Source organism: Myotis lucifugus, unplaced genomic scaffold (assembly GCF_000147115.1).
Source record: "Myotis lucifugus unplaced genomic scaffold, Myoluc2.0 scaffold_350, whole genome shotgun sequence".
NCBI classification, from domain to species: Eukaryota; Metazoa; Chordata; class Mammalia; order Chiroptera; family Vespertilionidae; genus Myotis; species Myotis lucifugus.
The window spans coordinates 1102575-1119885 of NW_005871398.1; the positions used below are offsets into that span (position 1 = coordinate 1102575).

A 17311-nucleotide genomic window follows, 5' to 3' on the forward strand; every position below is an offset into this window, starting at 1 on the left:
ATGCAAAGGAAGGGTCTGAATCTGTACCCAGCAAGGCTATCAATCAAAATTGAGGGTGAAATCAGGAGCTTCACAGACAAAAAAGGACTACAGAAGTTTATTACCACCAAACCAGCAATGCAAGAAATGCTAAAGGGTCTGCTGTAAAAAGAAGAAACAGGAAACGAAGAAGGAACACAAGTGTAAAGAATAAAAATGGCGACAAACAAGTACCTATCAATACTAACTTTAAATATAAATGGATTAAATGTCCCAATCAAAAGAGATAGGGTAACTGAGTGGATAAGAAAACATGACCCATATATCTGCTTTTTACAGTAAACGCACCTCAGAAAAAAAGATGCACACAGACTGATGGTAAAGGGATGGAAAAAGGTTTTTCAGGTGAATGGAAATGAAAAAAAGCTGGGGTAGCAATACTTATTCTGACAAATTAGCTCTCAAAGTGAAGGACATAAAAAGAGATAAGGAAGGCCACTTCATAATACTAAAGGGAGCAATCCAGCAAGAAGAAATAACTCTGGTAAACATATATGCACCCAATATAGGAGCACCCAAATACATAAGAAAACTTCCAGAGGGGATCAAGGGAGAGATTGAGAGCAATGCAATCATAGTAGGGGACTTTAACACCCCACTATCACCATTGGACAAATCCTCTAGACAAAAAATCAGCAAAGAAACATCAATCCTAAATGACTCACTAGATCAGATGGAATTAATTTACATCTTCAGAATATTTCATCCCAAAGCCACAGAATATACATTCTTCTCAAGTGCACATGGGTCATTTTCAAAGATAGACCACATATTGGGGCACAGGCAAAATTTCTTCAAATTCAAGAAGATAGAAATCATATCAAGCATCTTCTCAGATCACAATAGCATACAACTGGAAATCAACTACAATAAAAAAATCAAACACATGGAGACTAAATAGCATGCTATTAAACAATGACTAGGTTACCAGAGAAATCAAAGAAGAAATAAAAAACATCATGGCAACAAACGACAATTGAAACACAATAATCCAAAATCTATGGGACACAGTGAAAGCAATCTTGAGAGGGAAGTTCATACTTCTACAAGCCTATTGCAAAAAACAAGAAACAATGGTAATAAATTACCTAACCCTACAACTCAAAGAGTTAAAAGAGAGCAACAAGAAAAGCCCAGAGTAATCAGAAGAAAGGAAATAATAAAGATCAGAGCGGAGATAAACGATATAAAGACAAAAAAAATACAAAAGATCAACAAAACCAAGAGCTGGTTCTTTGAAAGGATAAACAACATTGATGAGCCTCTAGCCAGGCTCACCAAGAAGCAAAGAGAGAGGACCCAAATAAACAAAATCAGAAATGAAAAGGAGAAATAACAACAGACCCCACAGAAATACAAAGGATTGTTAAAAAAAAATACTACAAACAACTCTATTCAAACAAACTAGACAACCTGGAGGAAATGGACATATTCCTAGCAAAATACAACCTTACAAAACCCATACAGAAAGATTCTAAAAGTCTCAATAGGCCAATAACTATGGAAGAAATTGAAGCAGTCGTCAAAAAGTTCCCAGCAAACAAAAGCTCAGGGCCAGATTGCTTCATGGGGGAACTTTACCAAACATTCAAGGAAGAACTAAAACCTATCCTCCTCAGACTATTCCAAAAAAAATCAAGAGGGAGGAACGCTTCCAAGTACATTCTTTGAAGCCAGCATCAACCTAATACCAAAACCAAATAAAGACAACACAATGAAAGAGAATTACATGCCAGCCCTGACCGGTTTGGCTCAGTGGATAGAGCGTCGGCCTGCAGACTGAGGGGTACCGGGTTCGATTCTGGTCAAGGGCATGTACCTTGGTTGCGGGCACATTCTCAGTGAGAGGTGTGCAGGAGGCAGCTGATCGATGTTTCTCTCTCACCGATGTTTCAAACTCTCTGTCTCTCTCCCTTCCTCTCTGTAAAAAAACAATAAAATATATTTTTAAGAGAGAGAGAGAGAGAGAGAGAGAGAGAGAGAGAATTACAAGCAAATATCCCTCATGAACATTGATGCCAAAATTCTCAACAAAATTCTAGCAAATCAGATACAGCACTACATCAGAAAGATCATACACCATGACCAAGTAGAATTTATACCAGGGATGCAAGGATGGTACAATATCCACAAATCAATAAACGTGATACATCACATAACAAGTTGAGAGATAAAAATCACATAGTCATATCAATTGATGCAGAAAAAGCATTTGACAAAATCCAACACCCTTTCTTGATAAAAACTCTAAGCAAGGTGGGAATAGAAGGATCATACCTCAACATAATAAAAGCCATATATGACAAACCCACAGCCAACATCATACTCAATGGGCAAAAACTAAAACCATTTCCCCTAAGAACAGGAACAAGACAAGGATGCCCACTCTCACCACTCCTGTTCGACTAGTACTGGAAGTACTATCCATTGCAATCAGACAAGAAGAAGAAATAAAAGGCATCCAAATTGGAAAAGAAGAATTAAAACTGTCCTTATTCGCAGATGACATGATACTGTACATAAAAAACCCTAAAGACTCCATCAAAAAACTATTAGACTTAATAAATGAATTCGGCAATGTAGCAGAATACAAAATTAATGCCAAGAAATCGATGGAATTTTTATATACCAATAATGAACTTACAGAAAGAGATACTAAAAAAGCAATCCCATTTACCATCGCACCAAAAAAATTAAGATACCTAGGAATAAACTTGACTAAGGAGGTAAAAGATCTATATGCGGAAAACTACAGGACACTGAAAAAGGAGATAGAGTAAGACATAAACAGATGGAAGAACACACCGTGTTCATGGATTGGTAGAATCAACATCATCAAGCTGTCCATACTACCCAAGGCAATCTATAGATTCAATGCACTCCCCATTAAAATACCAACAGCATATTTCACAGACCTAGAACTTTCCAAAAATTCATCTGGAATAAAAAAAAGACCCTGCAGCAATCCTGAGAAAGAATAACAAAGTAGGTGGGATCTCAATACCAGATATCAAGCAGCATTACAAAGCCACTGTTCTCAAAACTGCCTCGAACTGGCACAAGAACAGACATATAGATCAATGGAATAGAATAGAGAACCCAGATATCGACCCAAACCACTATGCTCAATTAATATTCAACAAAGGAGACAAGACAGTCTCTTCAATAAATGGTGTTGGGAAAATTGGACAGATACATGTAAATAAATGAAACTAGACCACCAACTTACACCATACACAAAAATAAACTCAAAATGGATAAAGGACTTAAACATAAGATGGGAAACCATAAAAATACTAGAGGAATCCACAGGCAGCAAAATCTCAGACATATGCCAAAGCAATTTCTTCACCGATACCAGTCCTAGGGCTATGGAAACTAAAGAGAAAATAAACAAATAGGACTACATCAAAATAAAAAGCTTTTCAACAGCAAACAAAACCATCAACAAAACAACAAGAAAGCTCACTGTATGGGAGAACTTATTTGTAAATGTTATCACCAATAAAGGTTTAATCTCCAACTTTTACAGGGAACTCAGACAACTTAATAAAAGGAAGATAAATGATCCAATATAAAATGGGCAATTGACCTAAATAGATACTTTTCGAAAGAAGACATAAGAATGCCAAGAGACATATGAAAATATGCTCAAAGTCACTAATCATCCAAGAGATGCAAATCAAAACGACAATGCGGTACCATCTCACACCTGTCAGAATGGCAATCATCAACAAATCAACAAATGACAAGTGCTGGCAAGGATGCGGAGAAAAAGGAACCCTCATGCACTGCTGGTGGGAATGCAGACTGGTGCAGCCACTGTGTAAAACAGTATGGAGTTCCCTCAAAAAACTAAAAATGGAACTCCCATTTGACCCAGTGATCCCACTTTTAGGAATATATCCCAAGAAATCAGTAAGAGCGATTAGAAAGGGTATATGCACCCCTATGTTCATAGGAGCACAATTCACCATAGCTAAAATTTGGAAACAGCCTAAATGCCCATCAGCAGATGAGTGGATTAGAAAACTATGGTATATCTACACAATGGAATACTACGCTGCTATAAAAAAGAAGGAATTCTTATCATTTGCAGCAGCATGGATGGAACTGGAGAGCATTATGCTAAGTGAAATAAGCCAGGCAATGAAAGAAAAACACCACATGATCTCACTCATTTATGGAAAATAAAGAATATTATAACCTGATGAACAAAAAGATAGATATAGAGGCAGTAAAGCAATGAACAGACTGTCAAATTACATCGGGAAGGCTGGGAAGTGTTGGGGAGGGGGGGAAAGAGATCAACCGAAGCACTTTTATGCATGCATATAAGCACAACCAATGGACACAAGACACTGGGGGGGTGGGATGAGGGCATGCGACAGGGGGTAGGGGAGGCTCGGAGAAGGTCAATGGGGGGAAAAAAGGAGATATATGTACTACTATGTGTAATACTTTAAACAATAAAATAAAAATTAAAAAAATTAATTGACACCTGCTTATGGATTATTAAAATTAAAGGTATCTCAATGTAGCATGGTTTTTTAACATCCAGAAGCATCCTGTGTCAAAATGTTATTCATACCTGAAAATATATATCTAAAGAGGGAAACATATATATTATAGGTGTGGGTATATATGTGTGTATACAAACATAGGCATACACTTTTCTCAATAAAATGACATATTTGTTAATGTTCCAATAGTTTCTTCCCCTACTCACTTGTAAATTTAACAAGAATCATCTCTGCAAGAGAGATAGAAATGGAGCCCTTACAGTTTACTATCAATTAGTTTGTCAAAGTTGGTCTCTTTTTTATCTACGCAAGAAATAAATATGGCTCAAAGACAAAATATCTTATATAATAAGAGAGAAACATGCAAATTAACCATCCTTCCGCTATGTTCAAGCCATGCCCAGCAACCACGCCCACTAGGCAATCCGAGTAACTATGCAAATTATCCAACAAAGATGGAGGTTAATTTGCATATGCAGGTGGGCTCCAGGGACCTTCACCAGCCCCGGGAGGCGCGCCAGCCATGCCCAAGGGCTCCCGGGACTTTCGCGGGTCGGGGAGGCGCCTTGCCAGTGGAGAGCAGGAGGTTTGGAGGACTTGGCAGAGCAGGAGACTGCTGAACATAGAGCAGAGCAAGAGAGAGTGGCTTGGAGGGTGCGGCTCTCTCTGTCACCCCAGCTTCCTCATCACAGCTGTGGAAACTGACAGCAGGGAGGAGGAAGTCCCACCCCCACAGAATCAGCCAGAATCAGCCATTGGTCAGACAGCTCTCAGCAGCCTGATAGCCAGGACTCTCATTCACCTGCATCTCAGACCTCGACAGTAGAGAGGTGGGACTCTGTCTAAAGAACAACTGTTGATACAACGTAGCTCTGCAGCTGAAAGATGCGGGCGTTATCAACAGAAAGTGTTTGCAGAGCAGCGTGCGTCTGATCTTGAAAGAAGGCCGGCGCCTGCGACAGGATGTATCTGAACACCAGCTACTGGAAAAATATCGCTCTGATGCCGAAAAACACCGGTGTTATCGACAGAAAATGTCTAAAGACCAGCGTGCCTTTGAAGTTGAAAGAAGGCGGTGGCGACTACAGAATATGTCTAGAGAACAGTCATCAACAAGTACTACCAATACCGGTAGGAACTGCCTTCTCAGCGAAAATGGAGTACATGAGGATGCAATCCTCGAACATAGTTGTGGTGGACTGACTGTTCAATGTGAATTTTGCCTATCACTAAATTTCTCAGATGAAAAACCATCCGATGGGAAATTTACTCGATGTTGTAGCAAAGGGAAAGTCTGTCCAAACGATATACATTTTCCAGATTACCCGGCGTATTTAAAAAGATTATGACAAATGAAGATTCTGACAGTAAAAATTTCATGGAAAATATTCGTTCCATAAATAGTTCTTTTGCTTTTGCTTCCATGGGAGCAAATATTGCATAGCCATCAGGATATGGGCCATACTGTTTTAGAATACACAGACAAGTTTATCACCGTACTGGAACTTTACATCCTTCGGATGGTGTTTCTCGGAAGTTTGCTCAACTCTATATTTTGTACATGGTCTCTTTCCAGTTCAGTTTGGCAGATGTTTCCCCCTCCTGCTCTTCTAACCTTTTTTTGGAAGTACAAGCTACACCAACATCAGTCAGCTTTCATTTTCTTTCTGTTTTGGACACTGCCTTGTTTGTTGCAAAAATAACAAGTTCTGAATTGAGAGATCTATTATAAGCTGCTCTTATCAAAACAACCCCTGAAAGCCCATGAGTCATCTGAAGGTTTTATGGGTACTAAAGGGTGTGTGTGTGTGAGTGTGTGTGTGTGTGTGTGTTAAGAGTAATATTTGGGCCTGTTCCCTCAAGTTTGTATTGTTTATCAGTCCTAATAATCTTCACCAACGGGTGGGGTGAAGGTGAAAAACAGGTGTAAGGAGTATAGTTATCAGCTGTAACTGTCTTGAAAGAGAAATTGGTCATCATGTGGTCAACTGCTCTTAGAATTTTCCTTAGCTACTGGAAGTGGCCTCTTGATCCGTAGACTATTTCTATGTTCCCACTATGCTCCCCCTGTGTTTCCCCCACCCCCATCAGAGGATGTCAGTCTGAGCAGCCCTGGTACTAGATGTCCCTGAGGAGAGTTGTAAGCCAAGTTCTTCAGTGTGGCCCTTTCCTCGTATCTATTTATATTTTCTCACACAGGAGAATGTATATTTTATAAAGCATGTGTTTGTCTACTTGTTTGTCTACTGTGATATGTCTTCAATAAAGCTAAACTACATTTAAAAAAATCATCCAGTAAATTCCTCATTTCAGGTATTGTATTTCTGAAAAATAAGTTCTCTCCTAAAATATGTTGACTAGAGTACAAAAATATTTTTAGTAAAACTATAATAGAGAATCTTCTTTAAAACTTATAAAAATGGCCCTAGCTTGTCTGGCTCAGTGGATAGAGCATCAGCCTGTGGACTGAAGTGCCCTGGGTTTGATTCCAGTCAAGGGCACATGCCCATGTTGTGGGCTCGATCCCTAATAGACAGTGTGCAGGGGGCAGCTGATCAATGATTCTCTCTCATCATTGATGCTTCTATCTCTCTCTCCCTCTCCCTTCCTCTCTGAAGTCAATAAAATATATATATTGTTAAAAAATTATTGCCCTAGCCGGTTTGGCTCACTGGATAGACCATCAGCCTGGGGACTGAAGGGTCCCAGGTTCGATTCCGGTCAAGGGCATGTACCTTGGTTGCAGGCACATCCCCAGTAGGAGGTGTGCAGGAGGCAGCTGATCGATGCTTCTCTCTCATCGATGTTTCTAACTCTCTATCCCTCTCCCTTCCTCTCTGTAAAAAATCAATAAAATATATATTTAAAAAAATTATTAAAGTGGAAGAATACATAATTTTTTATTTGATAAAAATAATTATTCATATATATATATATATATATATATATATATATATATATATATATATATGGCTAATATGCTAAGTGTCCTTCTGACCATTTGACCAGTCGCTATGACAAGCACTGATCACCAGAGGACAGATGCTCAACACAGGAGCTGCCGTGACGCTTACTGGCCACTTACAAAGAAACGGCCACGGACCTGGTGCCGACAAAGCAACACTGGGCTTCCCCCAAGTGGGGCACAGGCCCTGCCACCACCAATAGCGACAGCCCACCAAATCACAGCAACGCTGCTGAGACTCCATGGCGTAAAATGCTGCCCACAGCCCAGCCCAGCCCGAAAACAGTCACTGTGGGCGTCGGATAATGACATCACGTAGCAACGCCCAGATTCCTCTCCCTAGTGACAACTAGCCTCCTTGCAGTTTCTTCAGCCCAGGAACACGACTTGCTTTATAGCCAGGTGCAAATATTTCACACTTTAAGCAGATGTCTGTGAAGTGTTTTCCCCTGCCTCATCTCATTTGATCCTCATAGAAGTCCTGGAGTAAGTAGATAGGAGACTCAGTGGAATCCTATTTCCTTTTCATTAGTGGGAAAACAGAGATTTAGAAAGTTTAAAAACTTGACCTGACTGAACAGAAGTAAGAAATGGTGTGCCTTGAAAATGACTTCAAGTTTTCTAACTGCCTAGAATATAGCCAAACACTGCTGCAGTTAAATATTTTACCCTTTTTTCTCTACAATAATAATCTGCTTCGTGTTGATATTTACTGCTGTGTTGCTGACAATTACCTGAAAGAGAAGTTGGGGTGCTTCACTGGGCTGCAAAAAGTTTAGCTAAATCAGAAAGCAGATCAAATTAAGCAAGTTTATCTATATATATAAAGCCCTCGCTGGCGCCAATCGCACATGTGTAAAAGGAATGAGAGAGGTGATATAACTATAGTTTTTATACATATTAAGAAAGGCATAAAGGATTGTTATTAAAAGTACATATCATAAGCTTACAACTTAGGTAAAATTTATATTATGTAATAAATAAGATGTTTAAGTACATAAACGTGTATGTTTCTTATTGCAGTAAAATATGCATAACACAGAATCTACTATTTTGACCATTTTTAAGTAAGATTCGGTGGCACTTAGTACATTTATATTGTTGTGCAACTATAAAAATATGTTTGGTCTCCAGTTATAAGATATGGTTGCAATCTCGAGACCAAGATGGCGGCGTAGGTAAACACCCGAGACCACTGCCGCATACAACCATTTCAAAAATACAACTAAAAGACGGAACGGACATCACCCAGAACCACAGGAAGGCTGGCTGAAGAGAGACTCTACAACTAGAAGGAAAGATAACAGCAAACCGAGGCTCAGAGGAGGCGCAGTGTGGAAAATACAAAGGTACCGAGGTGCGCGCGAAAGCGGGCTGGTGGCTGAGGGCGCGGTTGTCGTTTTCGGTTGGGAGTGAGTCTCAGACTCTGGGCTCCAGATCCGGGCGAGTCTCTAGGGATTCAGACTCAGACGGGAGAAGCGGGATTATCCGGCATCAGTTGGAACCTGAGGGCAGCTTTCTCTCCGAGGTTTGCAGCGGCTGCCGGGGTTCTGAGAAGCAGAGCCTCTGGGAACGGGACTGCTCCCTCCGCCCGCCCTGTTGATCCCGCCCCGCCCAAGCCCTGCGCACAGCCATTTGCCGATCGCCTCAGGCAAAGGCTGGATTAGCGCCTTCCCAGAAGACAGACGTTTTCCACACAGCTGATTCCTACAGCCAGTCGGCCTGGTGGTCAAATCCCTCTAGTGTTAACTACAACAATTAAGGCTTGGCTAGAACAAGACTGTGCACAAAGACCACAAGGGGGTGCACCAAGAAAGCATAAAAGATGCGGAGACAAAAAAACATGACAGAAATGGAGGATATGGAGCTAAGAATCGCAATTTTGAGGGCTTGCTATAAACTTGAACAGAGCCTCACGAAAACTAATGAGACCCTCGATGCTACGATAAAGAAATTAGAAAGTAAGCATACACGGACTGAAATAAAGAATATTATACCCAATAGCAGACCAGAGGAGCACAAGAATCAAACCAAAGATTCGACAAAAAACACCCAACTGGAAAAGCAAAATGAAAAAAGAATCCGAAAGTGTGAAGATAGTGTAAGGAGCCTCTGGGACAGCTTCAAGCGCACTAATATCAGAATAATAGGGGTGCCAGAAGATGAGAGACAGCAAGATATTGAAAACCTATTTGAAGAAATAATGGCAGAAAACTTCCCCCACCTGGTGAAAGAAATGGACTTACAGGTCCAAGAAGCGAAGAGAACCCCAAACAAAAGGAATCCAAAGAGGACCACACCAAGACACATCATCATTAAAATGCCAAGAGCAAAAGACAAAGAGAGAATCTTAAAAGCAGCAAGAGAAAGAGACTCAATTACCTACAAGGGAATACCCATACGACTGTCAGCTGATTTCTCAACAGAAACTTTGCAGGCCAGAAGGGAATGGCAAGAAATATTCAAAGTACTGAATACCAAGAACCTACAACCAAGATTACTTTATCCAGCAAAGCTATCATTCAGAATTGAAGGTCAGATAAAGAGCTTCACAGATAAGGAAAAGCTAAAGGACTTCATCACCACTAAACCAGTATTATACGAAATGCTGAAAGGTTTCCTTTAAGAAGAGGAAGAAGAAAAAGGTAAAGATACAAATTGTGAACAACAAACATGCATCTATCAACAAGTGAATCTAAGAATCAAGTGAATAAATAATCTGATGTACAGAATGAACTGGTGATTACAATGAATCAGGGACATAGAAGGGGAATGGATTGACTATTCTTGGGGGGGCGGGAAGGGGAATGGGAGATGCGGGAAGAGAATGGACAAAAATCGTGCACCTATGGATGAGGACAGTGGGTGGGGAGTGACGGCGGAGGGTGGGGCGGGAACTGGGAGAAGGGGAGTTATGGGAAAAAAAGAGGAACAAATGTAATCAGAACAATAAAGATTTAATTTAAAAAAAAAAGATATGGTTGCAAATTTTTATACATTTGTGAATAATGCAGTCCGTGTATTTGGAGAAAGAAAAATCTGAAAAAATAAGATCTATATGTAAGCATTAGCCTCATACAGGGACGGGTAAAAGTATGTGTACAGTTGTTCATATGGAAAATAAGCCTGGCTGGTGTTACTCAGTGATTGAGCATGGACCTATGAACCAGGAATCCACGGTCCAATTCCCAGTCAAGGCACATGCTCAGGTTTTGGGCTCAATCCCCAGCATGGGAGATGCAGGAGTAGTCCATCCATGTTTACCTTGTATCAATGTTTCTATCTCTTTATCCCTCTCCTTTCCTCTCTCAAAAAAAAATCAGTTAAGAAATGAACTGTCTAATTTAAATGACACAGTTGTCTTGCCATTTTTTCATAGCAACACTATTTACAATAGTTAAGATCTGGAAACAGCCCAAGTGCTCATCAGTAGATGAGCAGATAAAAAAGCTGTGGGACATTTATACCATGAAATACTATGCAGCAGTAAAAAAAAAAGAAAGAAAGAAAGAAAGATCTCTTACCCTTTGAGACAGCATGGAGGGACCTGGTGAGTATCATGCTAACCGAAATAAGCCAGTCAGAGAAAGACAAGTATCACATGATCTCACTTATATGTGAAATCTAATGAACAAAATACACTGAGGAACAAAATAGATCCAGAGACATGGAGGCATGAAACAGACCGATGAATCTCAGAGGGAAGTGGAGAGTGGAGGCTAAAGAGTGGCAGGAAGTGAGTAACTAAAGAACTTACATGCATGTATGCATAACCCATTGACACAGACAATAGTGCATGTCAGGGCCAGCCTGACAGGTTGAGCCGGGCTGAGGTAGGGAGGTGGGAATTGAGAAAAGAAAGAAAGACAGGAGAGCTGGATCAGGAGGACTGCAGCTCAATTGAGGAACTGCAGCAAGTTTATTAACCACACAATGCTATTTATACACAAGACACTGAATAGGAGGTCTGTCAAGAGGAATGTATTCTTTGTTCCTCTTAATCTCTAAGGGAGGGACAGAGCAGAAGGACAAATTCTCGGTACAGCAAATCTCAGTAAATAGTTACAGACTTCTTGGTAAGCCATGAAAGGTTGTTCTCATTCTACAAAGGTTGCTCTCATTCTACTGATAACCGTCATCCAAACAAGTCTGGGAAAACTGTGTGGGTAAGGGTCCCAGCCTTGCTAGCCCCTTCAGGTGCAAGGACCATGTCAGCTTACACCCGGTCTCCAACAAGTGCAATGAAGGACTGGGGAGGAGACAGGAGCAAGGTGGAGGTGGTTAATGGGGGGGAGGGGGGACATCTGTAATACTTTCAACAACAAAGATGCATTTTTTAAAATAAAATAAATGACCTGTGTCAAATGCTCCTGCAACATCTTCATATCTCCAAGGAGACAGTCCCACTGAAGCCTTTTTCATTGTTTATTTGCCAAACTTCATTTCTTAGAAAACTAATTAACAATTCTTGATTGTAGGTCACCAAGGTTCATTTGCTATTTTCACTTAATGACTTTTTCTGCAAATTAAAAGGAAAAGTCACATTTGACATCATAAAAGCATTTCTCTCTGCCCTGATTATTTAAATTATTATCGCTTCCACCACTGGAGAGAGTTCTCAGCCTTTAGAGTAATTTTTTTTTTCAATGATGGAGACTGTAGTCTTAATATTGCTATGTTTAAATAGCCAACAGAAGTCCTGATTTACTGACAGAAGAGTAAGTATGATAGTTTGTCTCTTTGATCTTAAGATCTAGATTATAATTTCCTCTGCCAAGAAAATGGATTTCTGTGAGAGTGGGAGTTTATATACTCTTAATGTGTTTCAAATATATTTATTAAATTCTTTTATAGAATGAATTTCCTGCATGTGAATAAATGTCATTGTCTGGGAGGTTTATGCATAAGACACATAAACAAACCTGTGTCTTATGTGTCTTCCATTGCGTAATGTAAGAAATATTCAGGGTAACTTTGTATAGACTATTCAATCTCAAATTAAAAATAATGAAGTCTCTTTATACATAAATATACAAGCATGCCCTGTGCATTCCTCTTCCCACCCCAAAAAGAATAACAAAATGACTGAAGTCACAGCATCCCATTCAGATTCCTGTGTCCCTTTTGAGCATTTGTTTGGAAGATAAAATAAACATAAATCAATAAGTTACATGCTCTGGTCAGTCTGTTTATTGGCTTCTATTATAAAATAAATTGTAATATCATGAACAAAACATATATTTTCAGCATTGAATAATGTTTAAAGTCTGAAGGACAAGTCAGATTTCACAGTGACACACATATGTGAGAGTGTAGGAGAAAAGATGGAAGGTAGGTGAGCTGCAAACATTTTTTTAAAAGCCATATGTATCATTTCTACATCTCAATCTGATATAAATACTTGATAGTTGTTGAATGAGTGACTAAATTTCCTAAAAGGATTCTTTTTTTAAAAAAAGGATTCTGATTATTGAGTAACCCATGATCCTCAGTTAGTGATTTTTCTTTAAATTAGAAGCTTTGTGAACTGGATGGTCATTATAATTCTGCCCCAATATCCATAGGAACAAAACACAATGAGTTAAACAATAAAGTAGACATTCTCATAAAACAAGTAAACTAGATACACAATGGGAACATATTTTTATTACTTTATGTCAGAAAAATGTCAATATTTGACATAATTGATTGTATATTAGGAACATTTGAGTTCCTACTTAGTGTAGTGTCAATGAATATAACTCATTGACTGGAAGATGAGGGAGGGAAGAGAAGACAGTCATCATTTGTGTGGGCAACAAGGGTAACACACATAGTCAGTAAAGGTAATGCACATATTCAAAGGGGAAGTAAGATGGAGTGTGTAATGGGGAATAGGGGGAGCCACAGTGCTTAAGGTTGGTCATAAGAGTTAAGTTTTAGAGGGGTTAAAATAAGCTATAATCTATCAGAAAATTTCTCTGAATATCACACGCAGATTGGAAGAAGTCAGAAGTCCATGATGAGAAATGGTACAGTGACAACATTCATTCTGCTGGGACTGGCAGATGACCCTCAGCTACAGGTTCTGATTTTTATCTTTCTATTCCTCACCTACACGCTGAGTGTAACTGGAAACCTGACCATCATCACACTAACCTCTGTGGATTCTCACCTAAAAACACCTATGTACTTTTTCTTAAAAAATTTCTCCTTTTTGGAGATCTCATTCACATCTGCCTGTATTCCCAGGTACATGTATAGTATTGCAGCAGGTGACAAGGTCATTACCTACAACGATTGTTTCATCCAAGTGTTTTTTACTGACCTGTGTGGAGTAACAGAATTTTTCCTTCTGGCGGCCATGTCCTATGACCGCTATGTGGCCATCTGCAAGCCCCTGCATTATACGACCATCATGAGCACCAAGGTCTGCCAGACTCTTATCATTAGCTGTTGGTTGTCTGGTTTATGTATCATAATCCCACCATTTAGCCTGGGTTTAACTCTAAAATTTTGTGACTCTAACATGATTGATCATTTTACCTGTGATGCATTTCCCTTAGTGAAAATCTCATGCTCAGACACATGGCTCATCGAACAGACAGTCATAATCTGTGCTGTCCTGACCCTGAATATCACTCTTACTTGTGTTGTTCTGTCATATGCTTCCATTATCAAGACAATTTTGAGATTCCCTTCTGTTCAGCAAAGGAAAAAGGCCTTTTCCACCTGTTCTTCCCACATGATTGTGGTTTCCATCACCTATGGCACATGCATTTTCATCTATATGAATCCTACAGCAAAGGAGCAAGTGACCATTAATAAAGTAGTTTCACTGCTCATTTCTTCTATTTCACCTATGTTAAACCCATTTATTTATACACTGAGAAACAATCAAGTTAAGAAAGCCTTCAAGGATTCCATCAAAAGAATTGTTTTACTCTCTTCTAATAAAAGGAAATAATATTTTCAGACATCTCAGAAACAAAGATTCATTGTATTTTTGAAGTTTATAATCTCGTATATTTTTAACAATATATACATGAGTTGCATTAATTTTCTCAACGTTTCTTCAATCAAACTTTCAGTGAGCCTGACTCAAGCCATTTTATACACTCATTTTTTCAAACCAATATCATGTCAATTTATTTAAAAATATTTTTGAAAAGCGATTAACTTCAGAATACTATTTTAATATTTATAAAAGTAATTCCTCAGGAAAGTGTAAAATAAAATGCTTTGTTGCTCTACTCAAAATGCATACAATAGTGATATCTAAACACATGTAAAAGAGTAATTGTGTGTATAATGTCTAAAAAATGAATAATCACAAGTTAAAGTACATGTGAAAGAATTATAGCACTTCTAATATTGGAAAAACACCGGAAAATATTACTACCATGAACACAGAAATACTGGTTAAAATGTAGTAAATGTTTATTTGAATTTATAGCTAAAATCATTGCAAAGTTGTAAATAGGAGATATCAGAATTGGTAGAGCAATAATGTATAAAATGACTTCTGGGAACTCAGAAGATTATAGACTGGGGATGGGAATAGGAGATGGCATTATGGATCACAAAGGTTTACATTTAAAGTCTCGTGATTAGCCCTAACTGGTTTGGCTCAGTGCATAGAGCATTGACCTGTGGACTGAAGGGTGCCAGGTTTGATTCCGGTCAAGGGTATGTACCTTGGTTGCGGGCACATTCCCATAGAGAGGTGTGCATGAGGCAGCTGATCCATCACCAATGTTTCTAACTCTTTATCCCTCTCCCTTCCTCTCTGTAAAAAATTAATAAAAATTAAAAAAATATATATATATAATATATAAAGTCTCAGCATTAGTAGAGCACTTGAAATGACATAATAGTTGCACATGCAAAGAAAGTTTGAATTAGAAACTATGCTCATTTTCACAGAAGATCACATTTTTTTATTAAAAGTATTCTCTGCTACTGATAGAGCTGTGAGCCAAGGAAAGAACATTCCCCGGTGTATTTAGTAACTGTGCCTACATCTAACACAAACTAAGCTTTTATAGTCCAAAATCTGTTATAATAATCTAAAATATATTTAAATAACTGAAAATTTTACACAAATATAGTTTCTTGAAAATTAAGGTGTTTACATAAAATTAACTAATTGCTATATGGAAAGCAATGAAATGCAGATGTCATCACGTATTTGGAGCACTGAAAAGCCATAGTCAAAAGGAATTCTGTTATTCTAACTCTATTCACTAATTATAAAAATGTAAACTAAATAAAAGAGTGGAACTTATTCTTATAAATTGGAAAAGATGAAAAATGAACATATAAATGGAAAATGTAACTTATTATGGGTAGAAAATGAAAGTAATTATATAAGTTAAAGCAATTCAAAAGCCAGTTCTTTGAAAAGTCCAATAGCACAGATAAAGCCCAATAAATATGAGTAGTAAAAGATAAAAATACTGCATATTTTATTGAAAAATCATCAGGATACATATAGGAGAGAATGAATAAAACTATTGTATTTTATTGATTTTAAAGTCTTATTTTATTTATATTTTGCTTTTCTGAAATGGAGATTTGTCACACATTGGGATCTACTATTGGTATAGTTCAATTGGCAGCATTATCTTTTTTTTTTTTTTCATTGTTTGGATTATCTACATAAAGCCAGACTTTTGTTTTTTATTTTGTGATTTATTTTTTAATGTATATATATCTTATTGCTGATAGCATTACAGATATCTCCCATACCTCTCCCCCTTACCCTCTCCTCCCAGCCCTACCTACCCCCGCCCCAGGTCTTCACCACCCTATTGCCTGCGTCCATGAGTTAAGCATCTAAGTATATAAGTTCTTTGGTTTATCTCTTTCCATCCCCACATTGATGTATGTCAGTCTGTTCCATATCTCCATGCTTCAGGTCTCATTGTGTTGATTAATTCATTTTTTTCATTAGATTCCACAAATAAGTGAGACCATGTGATATATGTCTTTCTCAGGTTGGCTTATTTCACTTAGCATAATAGTCTACAGGTCCATCCATGCTATCCCAAAGGATAAGAGATCACTTTTTTACAGCTGCATAGTATTCCATTGTGTAAATGTCCCACCGCTTTTTTAACCTTTCATCTACTGATGGGTTCTTGGGCAGTTTCCAGATCTGAGCTATTATAAATAATTCTGCTATGTACACAGGGGTGTATATATTCTTTCTGATTGGTGTTTCGGGTTTTTAGGATATATTCCCAGAAGTGGGAATGCTGGGTCAAATGGGAGTTTCATTATTAATTTTTTTAGGAAATCCATCCTGTTTTCCACAGTGGCTGCAACATCTGCATTCCCACCAGCAGTGAATTAGTGTTCCCTTTTCTTCACATCCTCGCCAGCACTTGTCATTGTTGTTTTTAATAGCGATACACAGCTTAATTGTATTTCTTATAATTGATGATGTCTTAAAATTGATGGAATTTGGCATATCTGTTTTTTTTATCATGATGACATATTTACATATCCTAAAAACTAAAAAAAACTCTAATAGAAAACTAGTGGAACTAATAAGGGAATTTGTTGTTCTAATTGAAAAAATAAAAAATATTTTATAATAAGCAGACTGTAATAACAATAAGCAATAAGAAATCAATCAGAAAATTATTTTAGTCACAGAGTCATAAAAACTTAAATACCAAGAGAATAAATTTAACTAAAAGTATAGTGTACATATAAACAAAGTATAATATCTATTCAAAGAATATGAAATATGATTTTTTTAAAGGCAATCAATATTCTTGGTTGGAAAATTTTAATA

The 17311-nt window shown here is 38.1% G+C and overlaps 1 protein-coding gene across 1 annotated transcript; it reads left to right on the forward strand.

Annotated features, from left to right (window-relative positions):
- Positions 1–13525: 13525 nt before the first annotated feature.
- On the forward strand, positions 13526–14473 carry LOC102428215 (olfactory receptor 6C2-like). Its single transcript, XM_006101302.2, has one exon. The coding sequence runs from the start codon at positions 13526–13528 to the stop codon at positions 14471–14473; it is 948 nt and encodes a 315-aa protein (XP_006101364.1).
- The last annotated feature ends 2838 nt before the right edge of the window (positions 14474–17311 follow it).

Coding starts and splice junctions, on each gene's coding strand:
- LOC102428215 (XM_006101302.2), top strand. CDS start 13,526: ATGATGAGAAATGGTACAGTGACAACATTCATTCTGCTGGGACTGGCA.